The sequence below is a fragment of the Abramis brama genome (genome assembly GCF_963993115.1).
Source record: "Abramis brama genome assembly, chromosome: 14".
Classification (NCBI taxonomy): Eukaryota; Metazoa; Chordata; class Actinopteri; order Cypriniformes; family Leuciscidae; genus Abramis; species Abramis brama.
In genome coordinates, this window is record NC_139976.1 from 3,565,063 (window position 1) to 3,582,369 (window position 17,307).

The window sequence follows — 17,307 nt, forward strand, 5'->3', positions numbered from 1 at the left end:
CAATCACAACAGACTGGGCCATCTGACCAATCAGAGCAGAGCTGCTTGTGGATGGAGGGGTTTAGAGAAACTGAATCTTTGAATGAACCATTTTCAGACTCTTTGATAAATGATGTGATGTGCAATGAATAGTATGAGAAAATGAAAGTGTTTTTGACCTTGGATGCATGTAAACCTATCGTAGGAGACTCCAAAACAAAATGATGTACCTTTGAAATAGCATAATAAGGGCACTTTAAAGCATGTCTAAATAGTATTTTGAACATCAGTTTCCAAAAAGAAATGAGATTTTTATGAGGGCTTTAATACACCAGTGCGTTTAACCTCGGCTCACAGTGGTGTACGGTAATTGTTTGTCCTGTCGGATCAAGCCTTTCTTTGATGTGATTTCTGCAGAGAAGCATCAGACCTCTGGTGGCAGATGTGAGGGAGAAACCCGCTGGGAAGAGCACTTTACTTCAACACTCACTCGATCCATACTGTCTGCCTCTCTCTGGGGGGTTTATGGTCGGCAGGAGTGAGGTGGAAACTGTCGGGGGAAACACTTTTATTCACTCTAGGCGGGATACACAGCAGGACAGGCCCGAAATATCACAGCGAGTCTGACAGAGGGGCTGGATCCAAACTCTCATAGTCTTTAAATACCAAACACATTGTGGAGGTGGATTTCTTTCCACAGTTACTGCAGTATAAAGAACACTAAGGGCCCTGTTTTAACGATCTAAGCGCATGGTCTAAAGCACAGGGCATAAGTTCACTTAGGGCGTGTCCGAATCCACTTTTGCTAGTTTAATGTGCCCGGTGCATGGTCTAAAAGGGTCGTCTCTATTCTCTTAATGAGTAATGGGTGTGTTTTGGGATTCACGTGCGTTAAACCAATCAGAGTCTCATCTCCCATTCCCTTTAAATGCCAGTTGCGCTCGCGCCATGGCGGATTCGCTATTTACATGACAGAATTTGATAGTGGAAAGACCGAACGCGTCTCCAGAGAGCATCTGGTCTGCTCGTGCGCGAGGTAAAAGTGCACAAGCAGACCATCTACGGGACAAGCCGGATTCCACCATATCTTTATGTACACAATAATAATCTTTTACATTGTAATCCTTTTAATTTTAATATTTGGCATGTTTGTGTGCTGCTGTGCGTCCCTGTGTGTGTAATAAGCAGCAGAGTGTTTGCGCGTTGTGGACCCGCCTATAGGCGCACATTACTAACATGCTCTTTAAATAACAAAAAAATATTTCTGTTGCCTCAAAATAGCAATGCGCCAGAACACACCTTGTTTTCAGACCAGCAGCCCATGGGCACACAGATGGGTGCAAATGCATTTGCTATTTAAACTACGTGGCACTGGATGTGAAAATGATACTGTAACTGCGTCAGGCTGAAACTAGCAAAAAACACTTGCGCCGCGCTTGACGCTACATTGTGCCGGGTGTAACATAGGGCCCTAGATGTGCTTTTCCTAAAAGCAATAGCGGTGCATTCAAGCAGTCGTTTGTGGTCACGTTATCTCGATCGATCTGCATGATTTGAGGCCTCATCCATGTCTGTAACACTAATGATGTGGGATGAACTGTTATATAGTGTTTAATGTTTAGTGTTAGTTACTGGAACAGACCCCTAACACTAAGTATAAGCAATATTAATAGAAACTAAAAGGAAAATATGAGGCGTTTCAATATAATTCCTGTTTTTGTAATAATTTCAGGCACGCCATGGTAAAAATAACACAATGATTACCACGAACGCATCTTATCTGTGAGATCACTTTGTTTTGTATTCCTCTTTTATGCACTTCCTCCTGGTCAATACTTTCTTTTCTTTTCTTTAGTTTTGGTTCTTCCCTCAGCGATGAAGAAGAGTTGCTCAAGTCGTTTCATGATGCATTCAATTATTGAATGATAGACTGATTTGTGTGCTACATTTTCAAAGTGTATTTAGTTTTCGTATTTTTATGAGTTTTGAAATTAGGCATTACTTTATTCCCCATTCTTTTTAATTTTACATAAATAAAAAATTATAATAAAAATGTCAAATAAATGTATTTCCTGCCTTGTGTATTTATGTTTACATTTAATTGTAGTTTTTTATTTATATATTGCAATGACATTTTAAATATATATATTTTTTTTTTTTGCCTTAATTTGAACACAACAGCTGTTGCATTTTTCCAAATATACAGAGTTGGATGGTAATATACGTAATGAGTTCATTGTTTCATATTCCTCTTTTATGCACTTCCTCCTGGTCAGTACTTTATTATGTTTTATTTGTTTCTTCCCTCAGCGATGAAGAAGAGTTACGCAAGTCGTTTTCGGAGCTGGGAGAGCATCGAGACGAATCAAACTCCAGAGGAATGAAGCGGACGGGCAGTGGTTTAGTTTCTCCGTCTGGTTCTCTTCTCTACAAAACGGGTTTCTTGGTGAGGAAGGTCCACGCTGACTGTGATGGAAAGAGAAGTGAGTGATAAACGCAGCATTCCTAGATTATTACATATACCTTACTGTGAGTCGTCTTATGTAGAAATTTATATTTAGGACAGTAGCAGAAGTACTTTTTGCTCTTTTATACGGACGTTTTGGTTACTTTTGATGATCTTTTCAAATAGTATCTTTAAACTTTACCAAAAAAATGTTTGCAACACTTTATTCTAAGGTGACGTAGTTACATGTTACGACATGTACTTAATATAGTAATAACAGTAAATTATTCATAACTACAAGTAACTAACCCTAACTCTATTGTAAATACATGTAAAGTACAATGTAACTACGTCACCTTAAAATAAAGTGTAACCCATTTTTTATGCTATAATATTCTATATCCAGTATAGTAGAGATTTAGAAACTTTACTGATTCTGAAATGTACAATATATGCATGTACATAGTTTAATATTATTTAACAGTAGCATACAATGTCACAAAATGTAAATAAAACAAGGTGTAAGAACATCTGCCAACAAAAAATATTTATTTAGTGTAGTGGGTTTCAATCAAAAACTCTTTAGTCAACACCAGTGTATTGATGTATTTGGTCCATTTTCCTGCATAATAAAAATCTGTTTACATTTTTGTTTGTTTATTTTTCATGTGAAATGCAGCACCTCGTGGGAAAAGAGGATGGAAAACATTTTATGCTGTTCTTAAGGGACTCATCCTTTACTTGCAGAAGGTGAGTTTCTATCTTCCTTCCTTCCTTCCTCCTGTTCTTCCTTCTTCCCATCCTTCCTTTTTTCCTCCCATCCTTCTTTCTTCACATTCTTTTTAATTTTACATAAAAAAACATTAAAGGGGCGGTTGATTATGATTTCACTTTTCTAACTTTAGTTAGTGTGTAATGTTGCTGTTTGAACATAAACAACATCTGCAAAGTTACGACGCTCAAAGTTCAAAGCAAAGGGAGATATTTGCTTTTAAAGAAATCGCTTTTTAAGGACTACAACAAACGGCTGGTAGAGACTACACCACATTCCTCCCGGGTTAGTGACATCACCAACCCTAGAATTTACATAAACCCCGCCCCCAGAACACGATTTATAGATTGTCATGACAGAATATGCTAATCAATGACTAGAAGATAACTACACATAAGCTACATAAATTCATCAACTAACCATTCAGAAATGTCCTGTTGCTTCTACATGTTGTCACTTCTTCTTGAGTCTCTCCATCTTTGTCTGACTTCTGTTTGAACATAAAAGGCTAAAAGTTTTTGAAATTTTCGGTACATGTGTGTGTGAGGTAAAAGGACACAAGCTGTTGAAGCTCCGCCCCCTGTGCCGGGAGCAGCAGCTCATTTGCATTTAAACAGTGCGTTTTTGCTCACCCTCAAAAAGTGACAATTTTGTTATATTATGTTATATAAAAATATCTGTGGGGTATTTGACCTAAAACTTCACATACACACTCTGGGGACATCAAATACATGTTTTACATCTTGTGAAAAGGGCATTATACCACCCCTTTAATACAATTTTATCAAATAAATTAATGTATTTCCCTCCTTATGTATTTATGCTTACATTTAATTGTAGTTTTTTTTATTAATATTAAATATTTATTTAACTGAGTCTGTTAAATCCCTCCACATACTGTATGTGTGATTATATGTGTGATTTGTTCATTACACAGTTAAATGATAACTCATCGGTATATTAAGTATAGGGGTGTAACGATACCCTCATGTCACGATTCGATACATATCACGATACTGAACTCACGATACAATATTATTGCGATACTCCAAGACATATGGTAAAAGGTTAACCAAAAATGTACTGTTGATTAAAATGCTAAATTTTATATTACATTGTGTGTGTAAATGAATAGGCTTGGACTTGTAACCCAATGCACAGGACAATAGAGACACCAGAATAAAAATATTCATGATTCTGAAGCTGAAAATACTGAATTATTTTAGACGAATTTGCTTACACTCTTTCACTGACTAGATATATTTAAAATAATGTAGGCCACTTTTTACTGGTAACATAAAATATTTGGCATTATCAGGACACACAAATATTCCCCCATTGCATTATTATATATTATATTTAACATTATATATAGTATTTTAATGTAGTACTGACACTAAAACTCTGTAAACTTGATTTTTTTCACGCACAGTAATTTTCATTTTGGGTGAACTATACATAATACATATTGTCACTATCCATGATACATATCGTTATATTTTTGTATTGCGATATATTGTGACACGATATGTTGTTACACCCCTAATTAAGTAACAGCACTTTTGCCAATATTTAGTGCCTTTCAAACAAATAATATTTGTTTGCCTTAATATAAACCCAACAGCTGTTGCATTTGTCCAGATATACACAGTTTGATGGTAATATATGTAATGAGTAGAATGACAATATGATCAATAAATCAGTAATGATTACGAGAGTGTACTATGAGGTCATCTCTGATACATGTATTGAATTAATTACTGGATAATTGCTTTTCCAGGGCGAGTATCGGCCGGATAAACAGCTATCCGATGAGGATTTGAAGAATGCTGTGTCGATTCACCATTCCTTGGCCATCCGAGCCACAGACTACAGCAAACGGCCAAACGTGTTTTACCTCCGGACCGCTGACTGGAGAGTCTACCTCTTCCAGGCGCCGTGAGTTCACACAATTCCCCACAGATAAAGTCCCGTCCTACGTTTTATGATGTTCCAGTTCAAGATACTGTTTAATACTTTTTATACTGGAAATGCATTGTGTGACACAGTATTGTAAAAAGATCTCAGGAGATAAATGAGCATTCAGATGCACAAATCTGTGTCACACAATTGTGAAAATCACTTAAGCATCTATGTGCATATGCTTATGTACAAAAAGCAAAAACAGTAAGCTTTAACTGGAATAAATCACTGAAATAAATCTGTACAGCACGAGGCTCAGCATTTGGCATCTTTTCGGTCCAATTTATGACAAAACACTTATGCAGTCCCGTCGGCTGTGTTTCTGTCTTTTGTGTGTGTGTGTGTGTGTGTGTGTGTGTGTGTGTTCACACACATTCCCGTTCCCCAGGAGAACTCGCTCTGCTCTAGTTGAAGTTTGCCCCAGTTTCAGCTCTCATTGCTTGTGCTGGAAAATCCACTTTTTTGTGGGTACATGTTTGCACTTATACATACATAAACACTGCTTTTTTTCCTGCGATTTCACATCTTTTCAGATTGATGGAGCCGTCCTCAGGATTATAGCTAGTGTTGTTCTTCACTAGGATAATTAAACACATTTTTTTGTAAAAAAAATATATATTCATCACACTGCTTCTGTACCATCATTTAACAACCGCAGAGCTCATTCTTGGTCGTTCTTCAAGTGTCACTGCTTGAGAAAATGAATTCTACTAGAACCCACACTCTGTTAAAGTCTTGTACTTATCTTAGACTTTTTATTAAAGAAGTTATTTGATTTGTTTGTGTAGGAATGCTGAACAAATGCAGTCTTGGATCACACGCATCAACACAGTGGCGGCCATGTTTTCAGCCCCGCCCCTCCCTGCTGCCATTGGCTCACAGAAGAAGTTTAGTCGACCGCTGCTGCCAGGCTCCGCCTCCAAACTATCACAGGTCAAATGATCACAATAGCATACATGTTGTCATATGTGTATCTTATCCTTATCAAATATAAGTCTTTAAAATATAGTTTCATTTTTTAACATCAGTTAACTACATTAGATAACATGAACTAACAATTAACAATACTTCTATTGCTTTTTTTAATCTTTGTTAATGTTAATTTCTACATTTACTAATAATTTTTTTTAAATCAAAGAGTGTTATCTGTTAACATGAGCAAACAATGAAGAATTGTATTTATATGATCTAATATTAACAAAGGTTAATAAATGCTGTAAAAATATATTGTTCATAGTTGGTTCTTGTTAACTGATGCATTAAATAATGTTAACAAATGAGAATAAATATAAAATATATGTTAATAAGAATATAAAATATTAATAAAACAAATATGAATAATAATTTTATAAATATTATATAATTATTTAATAAAACAATACATTTGAATAATTATTTTACCTATTTGCGTGATGTAGCTGCCTATGTAGGCAGTAGCTCACTGTGAGTGTATGTGTGCTTGTATATGTGTTTATATAAGCTGCAGTATTATTAAGTTTGTGTGTGTGTGTGTGTGTGTGTGTGTGTGTAGGAGGATCAGGTACAGGCTCATGAAACACGATTTCGCTCCATCTCCACCGAGCTTGTACAACTGCGCTCTTATCCGCCTGACCGAAAGGTCAAAGGTCGTGAACTTGAGGAGTACCGACTGAGAGAGGAATATCTAGAGTTTGAGGTAAAAAAAAAAAAAAGAAAAGTACTGCTAGTGTACTGCATACTGGACAGTGTGTGCCATAGCGCTCAAAAGTTTGGGGTATTTAAAAAAAAATGCAGTGTTTTTCCATTTCCTGAAAAGTAGTTTTTTTTTTGATTCATGGGTTCCACTTTATATTAAGTGGCTTTAAGTACTATTTCCTTACAATGTACTTATTGTGTTCATGTTGTGTTGTAAAACCAAACACTTTTGCTGCTATTGAGTTGTGAAACGGGTGGTATGGGGTGGGTTAAGGTGTAAGGGAAGGGTCCACCGTGTAATTACATGCAGGTATTTTCAAAATATAAGTACAATGAAAAAACATGTATGTACACAATAAGTCCATTGTATCAAACTATTAATTTCAATGTAAGTACATGGTACTTAAAGCCACCTAATATAAAGTGGGACCGATTCGAGCATTTCGACCGACATCTTTATATACAGCAGAGGTGTAAAGTCCAGGGGTCAGAAAGTAAAAGTCCTGCCACGTGTTTATTCCACCCATGAACTCATCCAGCTGATTTCACTAATTAGTTCTCCTGGCTGACAAACATACTACCGGTAATTAGCAAATCCAGGTGATTGGAACAAAATACTGAGGAGGACTTTTACTTTCTGAACCTGGACTTTACACCTCTGATATACAGTACTGTGCAAAAGTCTTAGGCACGCTGGTATTTTCACCCCCAGAAATGGTTTTATGTCAGTTATTTATGTATTTTGCTGTAGTGTGTCAGTAGGAAATATCAGTTTACATTTCCAAACATTCCTGCTATTAATTGTAATAATCCAGTGAGATTTTTGTCTGCACAAGGAGCCGGTATGATCTGATCTCACTGTCATTGAGTCTGTCTGTGATTACATGAAGAAAACAGAAAAAACTGACACTAAATCCAGAAGAACTGCGGCAACGTCTCCAAGACGCTTGAAGAAACCTTCCTACAAAGCTACCTGTGCAAGTAGCCTGACGTCGTCATACTCAGATTCTAGTCAGAATGTGAGTCTGATACTGCTCCATTGGGCTGTGATTATGAGGCGTGTTTCAGCCGAACCAGGAAAGAAAATGCCTCTGCACTCAATTGGATAGACCTACAACCAGTCAGAGCGACGGAGTAAGTGACGTATGTTCTTCATTCATCTTTCCGATCGACGAATGCCTTGATCGGGGTTCTCTGTTCCTCTTTTAAAATGAATGCGCTGTCAATATCTTCTATAACAGACGCGACGGCGGAATCTACACCTCAATTCTCCAACCCAAGCGCTCTTTGGTGACGTGGATGATTACGTTACTGTTGATCATCTGTCCATCATCGTATAAAGCCCGCCCTGACAATTTGATTGGTCCGAACAGCTCTGGTTCGAGCATAATTTCTCCACAACGGATCAAGTCCAGACCGAACTTCCCGACCTCAAATGTTGTGACCTCTAAGTTCGGCTGGCATCCAGGCTAATGTGCAAGTGTACCTGGACAAAAGCGGTTTTAAATGCAAAGTGCTCACACCAAATATCGATTTGATTTAGTTAATAGAAGTTAACTGATAAATTAAATCTATTTATGACATTAGTTTTGAAAGCATCCTCACTTTACAGCATTTCTACACAAGTGCCTAAAACTTCTCACAGTGCTGTATCTTTGCGGGAAGGTTTCTTCAGGCGTCTTGGAGACGTTGCTGCAGTTCTTCTGGATTTATTCTCAGTTTTTTCTGTTTCTTCATGTAATCACAGACAGACTCAACAATAGTGAGATCAGATCATACCGGCTGTCTCCTTGAGCATACAAAAATCTTACTGGATTATTACCATTAACGGAGTGTTTGGACATGTAAACTGACATTTCCTACTGACACACTACAGCAAAATATATAAATAACTGACATAAAACCATTTTTGGGGTGAAAATACAAGCATGCCTAAGACTAATGCACTGTACTGTATATAATCTCCCTGATGACCCATTACTGCTAAAATGGCTGCCCACAATGCAATGCACAGTTGAATGTTGATAAAATGTCTCTCTCTCTGTCAGAAAACGCGCTACGAGACGTACAGCATGCTCCTGCGGGCCAAGCAGCGCTGCGGGGGCGATGACCTGTCCGTGTTTGAGTCCATGCTCCTGGAGGAAGGGGCGTTACAGAGAGCTCAATCCAGTCCCACACTACAGGACAGCAGTCTGACCTGCAGCACCAGAGACGGCCCGAGCCCGAGCCAGACCAACACCGCGTGTGGCCCGCAAGAGCCCAACAACGGCTGCTCCCGCGGACAGGGCCAGAGACACAGCTACCGGCAGGCCGTCCGCAAGTGAACCCGCGGGAAGCTCGCGTTACCGGAGAGGAAGTGAGGTCTCTCTCTTTCCTGTGTGCGCCCTCCTGCTCTGTGCCATCAGGAAGTGGTGTTGATTCTGACTGAATCTGACTCTGTGATTGGCTGATGGGTGGGTGATGTCACAACACAAGGTGCTATGGAATCTGGTCGGGAGAACGTGTTTCTCGGAAGGGAATTACGAAATGCATAAAATGTTCCTTTGCCTTCTAGTTCTCGGTTTCTTCTGCGACTTTTCGCCATTCATCGCACACTACCTAGGCCTGGCGTGCTTAAACATCTTCAAAACCATATAAAAATACCATATTGTTGGCAGGTTTTTAGTTTTGCATCCTTAGAATTAACTCATTTGTTTACAAAGCATATTCACGCGACGAGATACGATGCCTGAGAACGACGTCTAGGATCAGGAAAACACAATGCTTGTTATTTGTCATACGGGCGTCTATTTTTGTGTGGTGTTTAGAACCGGTAGACGAACAGAAAAACAGGTTATCTGAACTAACTAGCCCGTATGCAACTAGTCATTTCTACATGTTGTTCTCCAACATTAGCAATCTGTAACTGTACAATAATGCACAAGGACATCATAGTCACGAAATACACCTTTACAATCCATCCATTTGCACAGCAAAACCCTAAAACGCCTTTTGCACTGAACACTAAGTATTATTACACTGCAGAACTCATTTGCTTAATCAGTATGTCTGTCTTTTTTTTCGATAAAAATATTTAAACGTCCTTAAAATGAGACGAGAAACACATTTTGTGTATCAAGTCTTGAATTAAGCAGATTGTTTTTCCTCTACTTTTTAAGCACAAGCCCTTGCTAAATTTTGTTTGATTTATGCATTAAACCCTTTGCGGAAAAAAAACTTAATTCAAGATATTATCTCTGAAAACATGCATTAATATGCAAAGGGATGTTTAGATCTTTTTTGAGAAAAAAGCAAGACACTATAAAACGTTTGAGAAAATGATTTCTGCAGTCAAGCGAACGTACAGACGCGTAAATTTTGTCTGTATAGTTCATTTCTTGAATATGCTCTATTTTAGCTTCTTGTCCTCGTCTTTCTGCATTATTCTCTTGGCTGAATGTTGTCTGCTGTGTACGGCATGGCTGACTAGTGACAATCTTTGGTGTTTTGGAGCCGGTAGGAGGCACGCGGTGTGTAGTTCACGAGTCGAACGGACCTGTTACCCACGCAGCGCACTGAATGTCATCTTTTTCCTGTTAAATGCAGTTAGTCAGTGTTTAAGACGCACTTCCCCTTATTGCTTTCTTATGTAATCGAGGAAAGAGAGTCTGTATATGCGCAAAAATATATCACCTATATAAGGAATGTTTTAAAACTTATAATGAATGTGGTGTGTCAAAATCCAAACTGCCACATGCAATATTCAGCATAGGCCTGTTTGTGTATTCAACGCAAATGTGGATGTTTAAATACACGGCACGCGGCTTCCTGTGACACGATGACCAATACTTCGGGTGCTCGAAACCCTTGAATGTACCATGTGTTTCACCACGGTGAGGAGATTCTGGCATCACATCTCAAAATCAAGCTTTGTTTTTCTTTCATGGTTCCTTTTGCAGATACTGTGTGGTGTTTCAGTGGTGTAACAAACATTTCTGGGTCTTGAGTCGAAACTGGCGTATCTTACTGTTACAGTGAGTCTAAAGGGCAAAAGAAATACAAGAGGTCTAAAAGTAAAAGTAAAAAAAAGTCTGTTTATGAACTTTGTAATGTTTTTTGGGTGAATATTGTAAAAAAAAATCATGTCCAAGTCACATTTCACCCCAAAGTCAAAAAAAAAAAAAAAAAGCTTTTTTAGGATCATTAGGTTCATTTATTTGATATTGACATTGTGACATTATTTCCATGACAATTACGCAACATTTCATCGCCAAATCCCAGTACTTTAATGCATTTATTTTGCAAAAACAATGCTCATTAGATTCTGTTTAATGACAAACATGCTGTAGTAAAATTATTTTTATTGGCATAGGCATCACACACACACACACACACACACACGTGACACCAATGGCAAAATATATATGTACAATGCAAAAACCTTAATGGTCCTAAAAAATAGGCTTCATCATCCAAAACATTGATTTGAGGGTGAAATCATGACCTGGACCATGACCAGTTTTATAAGAGTCACTCAATTCATCATCAACCACTAGAGTTGATTTCGATGATGAAATCTGCTGTTGTACCTATAATACAGTACACCTCATCAATACAGCGCTGTATATCCAGAGAGCATGATGTTGAATAGTCTTGTGCGTTTATCGGTGAATATAAAGTGGGAAAGCCATTCTCTGCTCAGGTGTCATGAATATAATGTAACCCTTGCAATGCATTCTTCTACCAGCAGAGAGCGCTGTCTCCAGCCACACTTATGCCACAAGCACTGGAACGATAGTAGAAAGATCCACTGACGCATTGCTGGGTTTGTGTTTGTATACATATTTATTTGTCATTTTGTTTACTTTTCATGTAGACTGAAGTAATGTGTCTTGGCGTAACCACTCGTCTGGTTACCTGTCAATTTATTGTCTGCTGTCTCTCTAATTCTGCACACACACACACACACACACACGATGACAATGAGCGTCTGTCGTGTCCTGCTATGATGAAATCAGTCGTCTCTGACCAATATGATTATCATATAATACTATATTTTTATTTAAGCAGCACCTGAATGTACATAAACAGCATGAAATTCTTCTTCTCTCATCTGCATCTTGTGTCTTGTTTGTTCTGAGGTGAATATATGCATCATTTCTGTTGTTGGTTGAGTGTCGTCTGATGACTCTTGTGGAGGATTGCTGCTTGTTTAAGCTTGTTATAATTGTAAATGAGGACAAAACTGAAACTGTTATTGACTGAAAGTGAAGGAAACACTAAGATGTTTTGTTTACTTATTATTTCTCTGAAGTTTCTTTATTCTTTCACTTTGTTCCTGGTCTTTCATACAGTATGTGGTTCGCTTGTAAAAAGTTCTGTAAGGACCGTGTTTGTACAGCCTCTCTTTATGATGGCCTAGAATACAGAAATAAATAACAGACTATAATGAAATGCACCATACTTACCGTGTGAAGTTCTTGATTGCATAAAACAGCAGAAGTTACGTTATTTAAATCAGTTCGGCATTGTTCATTTTACATAGTGGTGCTTTACTTGATTTCCACTTTATGTGAATTATATTAAAACACTGTTTTTGAGGGGTCAGCGTTTGTAGAGGTGTTTTCAGGATGTTTAGTACATGCACTGACACCCCAGAGTCAGATGATGCTAGGTGGGATTATGTTGTGTGAGTTCCTTTCATACATGATGTATTTAATATAACAAATATCATAATGCAATAAGCATTAAACGACCCTACCCATTAGTTTGACGTCAGTTCAAAAAATGACACTAAGCAACAGCGCTAGCAACACTTCAGGTTTGTGGCACACTGTACAGGGTTTTTTATAACTTTAACCATATCCGTTGAAAACCAATGAAGTGTCAGATAGAGCCAGGACAGGAAGTGAAGTCATTCTGAAACTTAAATTTAAGCTTATTTATGTGCTCTTGTGACTGGAATAAACTCTCACAGTGTGAAGACATACAGACTGTGAGTGAATCCTCTTTAAAGTCTTTATCTACTCTCTAATTTGTAGTTCCTCCTTATTAATTCTAAATGCAAATGTCTTTTTTATTGCAGAAACAAAACCATGAGTGCTGGAAATGCTGTGCAACTGTTGGTTCTGGTTTTGACATTTACCACCATCTGTCAAGTCTATGGTGATGGTAAGATAATAAACTAAATCTATAAGATAGTGTAAATCATTACACATTTAAGTGAAATCCATCATGTTGTTTCTTCCAGTTAATGTTTTTATACTCAAGCTCTTTTTTCCATTAAACAATGTGTTCATGTACTTTAGTAAGTACATTGTTACATTTCACATCAAGTCTGCTGGATCTCGTCTTTTTCTATTATATCTGATGCAGATGATTAAAAGAAAAGGGAAGTTGCATGCAGATACAGTACGTCTATTATAAGTGCTATAAAACACTGTTCCTGGGAAACAACATTATGTCATAAATATCCTATATTTCCAGCAGTTTTCTCAATTTTTTTAAATTTGGTAATCATATAGATTCATCTGTCTTTAGCAGTAGCAAGTGTTCATTTAGTCACATAAGCAACCCATTTTTAATTAGTTTATTTATTCACTTTTGGCATTTTATATTTTGTGTTTTATAAAAACTGCTGTATTATACTGGTTTTAGCAGTGAATGGTGCGCATTATGAGGGTACAATTAATAAATAATAAAAAATATTTAACTCTCCAATTAACAGAAATGGCAGGATTTTATGGCTAAGAAATCAAATACACTGCTGAACAATAAGCAATAACTTTTATTCCATTTTTTTTTCCTGTATTGTCCTAATGACAATTTTATGATTGGTTTGTGTAGCCTACAAACACTTATGCATGAATTCATCGTGCATTTTATGTACAAAATGTAATTTTTATGACAGAATAAGGCAGAAAATAATTTTTTTTAGTTTTTAAAAGTTATATCACTTAGCACTGCATTATTCATATACTTTATTGTTATGAATATAGACAGAGATGGTTTGAAAAACACATAAATCATGTAATTTGTCGCAATCGTGTGTTTATTGTCTTCACGTTTCATCAGTCAAAATGTTTCTGGATGCCTTGCACCAATTCTACAATTTCCTATATATCATAATCATTTGAGCTCATTGTTTCTGCCTTAAATTATTACATTGTTTAAATTAATACATTTTTAGCTAGCTGATTTTGTATATGTACATTTCTGAAATGCATAACTTAGACAGTTACGTCTGATAACAGATCACTCTAATTGTAATGTGGACTCATGCATTTTCTTTAAAGCTGCTGTGAAACGACTTGTATTGTGAAAAGAGATTTCCTGCAACATCATAAATTATTACTTCTATGAGTCCGTTCTGGACTTTCTGCGAGAGCGCCCTCCGGCTTCCAGTATGATTGAAACACATCGCCTCGTTTTGGATGAGAAGAAAACGTCAGGTCATGCATAGACTATCATGTCTCTTTGAATTTCAATCTAGATTTATTAATATTGGCTCATGAAACCTCTAGTGAACACACTTGCCCAAAAACATGCAGGGGATGAATTTATGTTTTATTAAAAGTGCATAGGACACGTCCCTCAGTCCCCCAAGTTTTTTATGCACATAAGTTGCTGTATTATATGATATACTCTGTTATTTTTCAGATGACATCAGTGTAAGCTGTGAGGATGTGACTGGAACTGTGGGTGAAGAAGTAACTCTCACCTGCAGCGTCTCTCTGAATAACTCTGAATGCTGCATTTTATTCTATAAATTTCAATATCCTCAGAAATATACCGACTCCGCAATCCGTAGAGAAGAGTTTCCTCCTGACTCCTGTGAACAGAGAAACAGCTTCACATGCAGCTTCAGTTCAACTACAGTAATGACGGGAGAATTCAGATTCATTATCCAAACAAATTGTGGACGAGAACTAACAGAATTCACTGTGAACATTACAGGTACAGTATTTAATACTGCTGTTTATAATTCAATAAATGTTTGCAACTGTACTTTATTTTCAGTTCTAACATTGGTTTAAAATCTGTTAACAGAGCCCAGTAAACCTGAACCTGTCACTGAAGCTCCTGGTAAGAAAGATATTACATACATATTATAATTATTTATTATTGAGTATGAATTCAGGTTACTTACAGAACTTACAGAAAGCTCTTATAGTTGTTATATATAAAACAACTTCCTGCTGTTGTTATATAACAAGAATATCAAGTAGTTATATAACATGAATTGATGTTCATGTTAATACAGAATTCATCTACCATATTTATATAATTGATTGTTATTTACTGACACAAATTACTATAAAAATGGAAACTGGTCTTCTGTCACTTTTCAGAAATAATCAGAAATAAATTACATGTTAAAGGATGCTTAAAGTCCAAGAAAGTGTTCAAATATTGATCATGGAAGAGTTTCCAAATAATGACCTGATACGTTTGAATTTTAATGTAATACTGTTGTTTATAATTCAATAAATGTTTGCAAATGTGCATCTATTTTTAGTTTAGTAGTTTAAAAAGAAATCTTGTTAAAGCTATTTTTAATTATAATCATTGATTACTCTGGATTACTTATATAGACAGAAAACTGCTCTTTAAACCAGCTACAAATAAATGATTGAGGCTTGGTTTCACAGACAGGGCTTAGATTAAGTCAGGATTAAGGATTATTAAATAAGGACATTCAAGTAAATGTTTTAAATATGCCTTAGAAAAAAAAATGGTTTGCATTTTGGAGATAGAAAAAACAATGCCACTGATATATTTTAAGAAATGTCAGTGCAAATTGCTTTAAGTTAAGACAAACATGCATTTTAGTCTGAGACTAGGCTTAAAGCTTGTCTGTGAAATCATGCATTAGTGTTAAAGTTTAAGAAGGAAACTGATATATGATCATGGTTTCCATATAAACACATCAGAGTGCACAGATATCAATATGCATGTGTAAATAAATCAGTTTGACCAGATTCTCAGCAGAAGAATCATATTGTGATGTGATGGAGAATCTCACTGTCTGATAGGCTGATTTTGTGAATTATGATTTTAATGTTTGTTTAATGCAACTTTCCAGAGAAATCCAGCGAGAACGTATCAGGAACATCTCAAGACACCGCAGAAGATGGTCTGCCTTTTAAAGGATGTCTTCAATACTGATTTTGTCTTATACATAGTCATATATAGTTTACAGTATATATTAAAATGATTTTTACTGTAAGTATTCTGTACATGCAGTTTTGTAATAGTGTGAGTACTGTGGTATTGTACAGTGTGCCTTATTGTTAAAAAACAATGTGATGAATAAAGACTTCTCTCTAAAGATGAATATCTGGATCATGGTGATGATGGGTAAGTTATACCAGTGAAACTAGTAAAGTTATTGAAGAGGAGACACACAGATGATCAATATGCCTTATTTATTTGTGTAAAACTAGTGAACTAAACTTATTCTCCGGGAAATCTTTAGACATTTGTTGTTAAATGTTGGATAGAAATATAATTCTTTTAAATGGTAAGCATATACAGTAGATTTTAGTTTGATTTTGGGACTAGTTTTCCACATTCTGAGGAATGAGTTGGAGTTACTGTATTTATATTTAAACTATTCCATAAAAGAAATACTCAATTTTGAGTAGAACTTCTGCAAACCCACAGGCACTATCTAGAAAGATTGACCATAAAAATATATGGGATATATAATTATAAGGGAGAGCGGGGCACAACCTAACGCTTTTTGACTTTCTCAGTTTGTGTAAACCTACTTAGGGTTCAGGGTATTTATTTTTTCCCGCATTAATTTCACACGTCTAGTACAATTGTGTGGTTTTGTTTCATTAATACAGTGTACAAAAATGTCTCAACTTACCCCAAAAGAATGGAAGTGAAATGTGACAACATGCCCCATATACAGTATGTGGTACATTGTAACATGACCATATGACAGATTAAAAAGTTATCTGATAATAAAAAAATTATACAAGACAAACCAAAATATTTTCTCAATAACATTCAATTAGTAATTTTTTGTATATAAAATAATGGCATTTTTTAATAATTAAAAAAAAAAAAAATTTGAGTTTGACAACAAACACGGCCATACAGCATAGTTCAAAACAATAATAATTAATAATTTCTAAACATTGACTCAGTCTTTATAGACATTTTTCTCATGGTTTCGCAATAGAATTCATAATAGAATAGAATAGAATAGTTCTAATAGGGGCACATTGTAACGCAGTGTTCTCCACCTGCACAACTGGGATTTAAACCCGGCTAGTGTCTTCTGCTACTTAGCGAAGCGTTAAAGAACGATCTCAGCTGCTAAATAACAGATGGGAGATTAAACTAATATCAGATTTGTCTAATTTTAAATAAACACACAAAAAAACCAGATGAAAATTTTACAAAAGAAATGTACTTTTGCTGGTTAAATAAATGTTCACTGATATCTTACAAATATCTTACATTATATATAATAATTATT

The 17,307-nt window shown here is 36.2% G+C and overlaps 2 protein-coding genes across 3 annotated transcripts in view; both read left to right on the forward strand.

The window, feature by feature from the left end:
* LOC311095966 (uncharacterized protein) overlaps positions 1-10,966 on the forward strand; it is a 45,499-nt gene extending 34,533 nt beyond the window's left edge. The window contains exons 11-16 of the mRNA XM_084134869.1: positions 2,290-2,462; positions 3,105-3,175; positions 4,978-5,135; positions 5,948-6,092; positions 6,691-6,834; positions 8,882-10,966. Of these exons, the coding sequence (XP_083990995.1) occupies positions 2,290-2,462; positions 3,105-3,175; positions 4,978-5,135; positions 5,948-6,092; positions 6,691-6,834; positions 8,882-9,157 (967 nt within the window). The 3' untranslated portion in view covers positions 9,158-10,966. The remainder of the gene's footprint in view (positions 1-2,289; positions 2,463-3,104; positions 3,176-4,977; positions 5,136-5,947; positions 6,093-6,690; positions 6,835-8,881) is intronic.
* A 1,771-nt stretch (positions 10,967-12,737) lies between these two features.
* On the forward strand, positions 12,738-16,143 carry LOC311096129 (uncharacterized protein). Of its 2 annotated transcripts, none has more exons than XR_014608961.1 (5): positions 12,738-12,807; positions 12,898-12,983; positions 14,108-14,768; positions 14,862-14,897; positions 15,898-16,143. XR_014608961.1 is itself a non-coding variant. In XM_084135116.1 (5 exons), the coding sequence occupies exons 2-5, from the start codon at positions 12,908-12,910 to the stop codon at positions 15,978-15,980; spliced, it is 492 nt and encodes a 163-aa protein (XP_083991242.1). In that variant the 5' UTR covers positions 12,738-12,807; positions 12,898-12,907; the 3' UTR covers positions 15,981-16,143. The 2 variants fall into 2 exon arrangements, 1 of the variants encoding a protein (XP_083991242.1); XM_084135116.1 differs by having other exon boundaries at positions 14,472-14,768.
* Positions 16,144-17,307: the final 1,164 nt, after the last annotated feature.

Bases quoted from the DNA above. Each gene is read 5' to 3' on its own strand.
- LOC311096129 (XM_084135116.1), top strand. From the start codon at position 12,908: ATGAGTGCTGGAAATGCTGTGCAACTGTTGGTTCTGGTTTTGACATTT. The intron at 14,769-14,861 runs GTACAGTATTTA...ATCTGTTAACAG, and splicing joins ATTCACTGTGAACATTACAG to AGCCCAGTAAACCTGAACCT. The intron at 14,898-15,897 runs GTAAGAAAGATA...GCAACTTTCCAG, and splicing joins ACCTGTCACTGAAGCTCCTG to AGAAATCCAGCGAGAACGTA.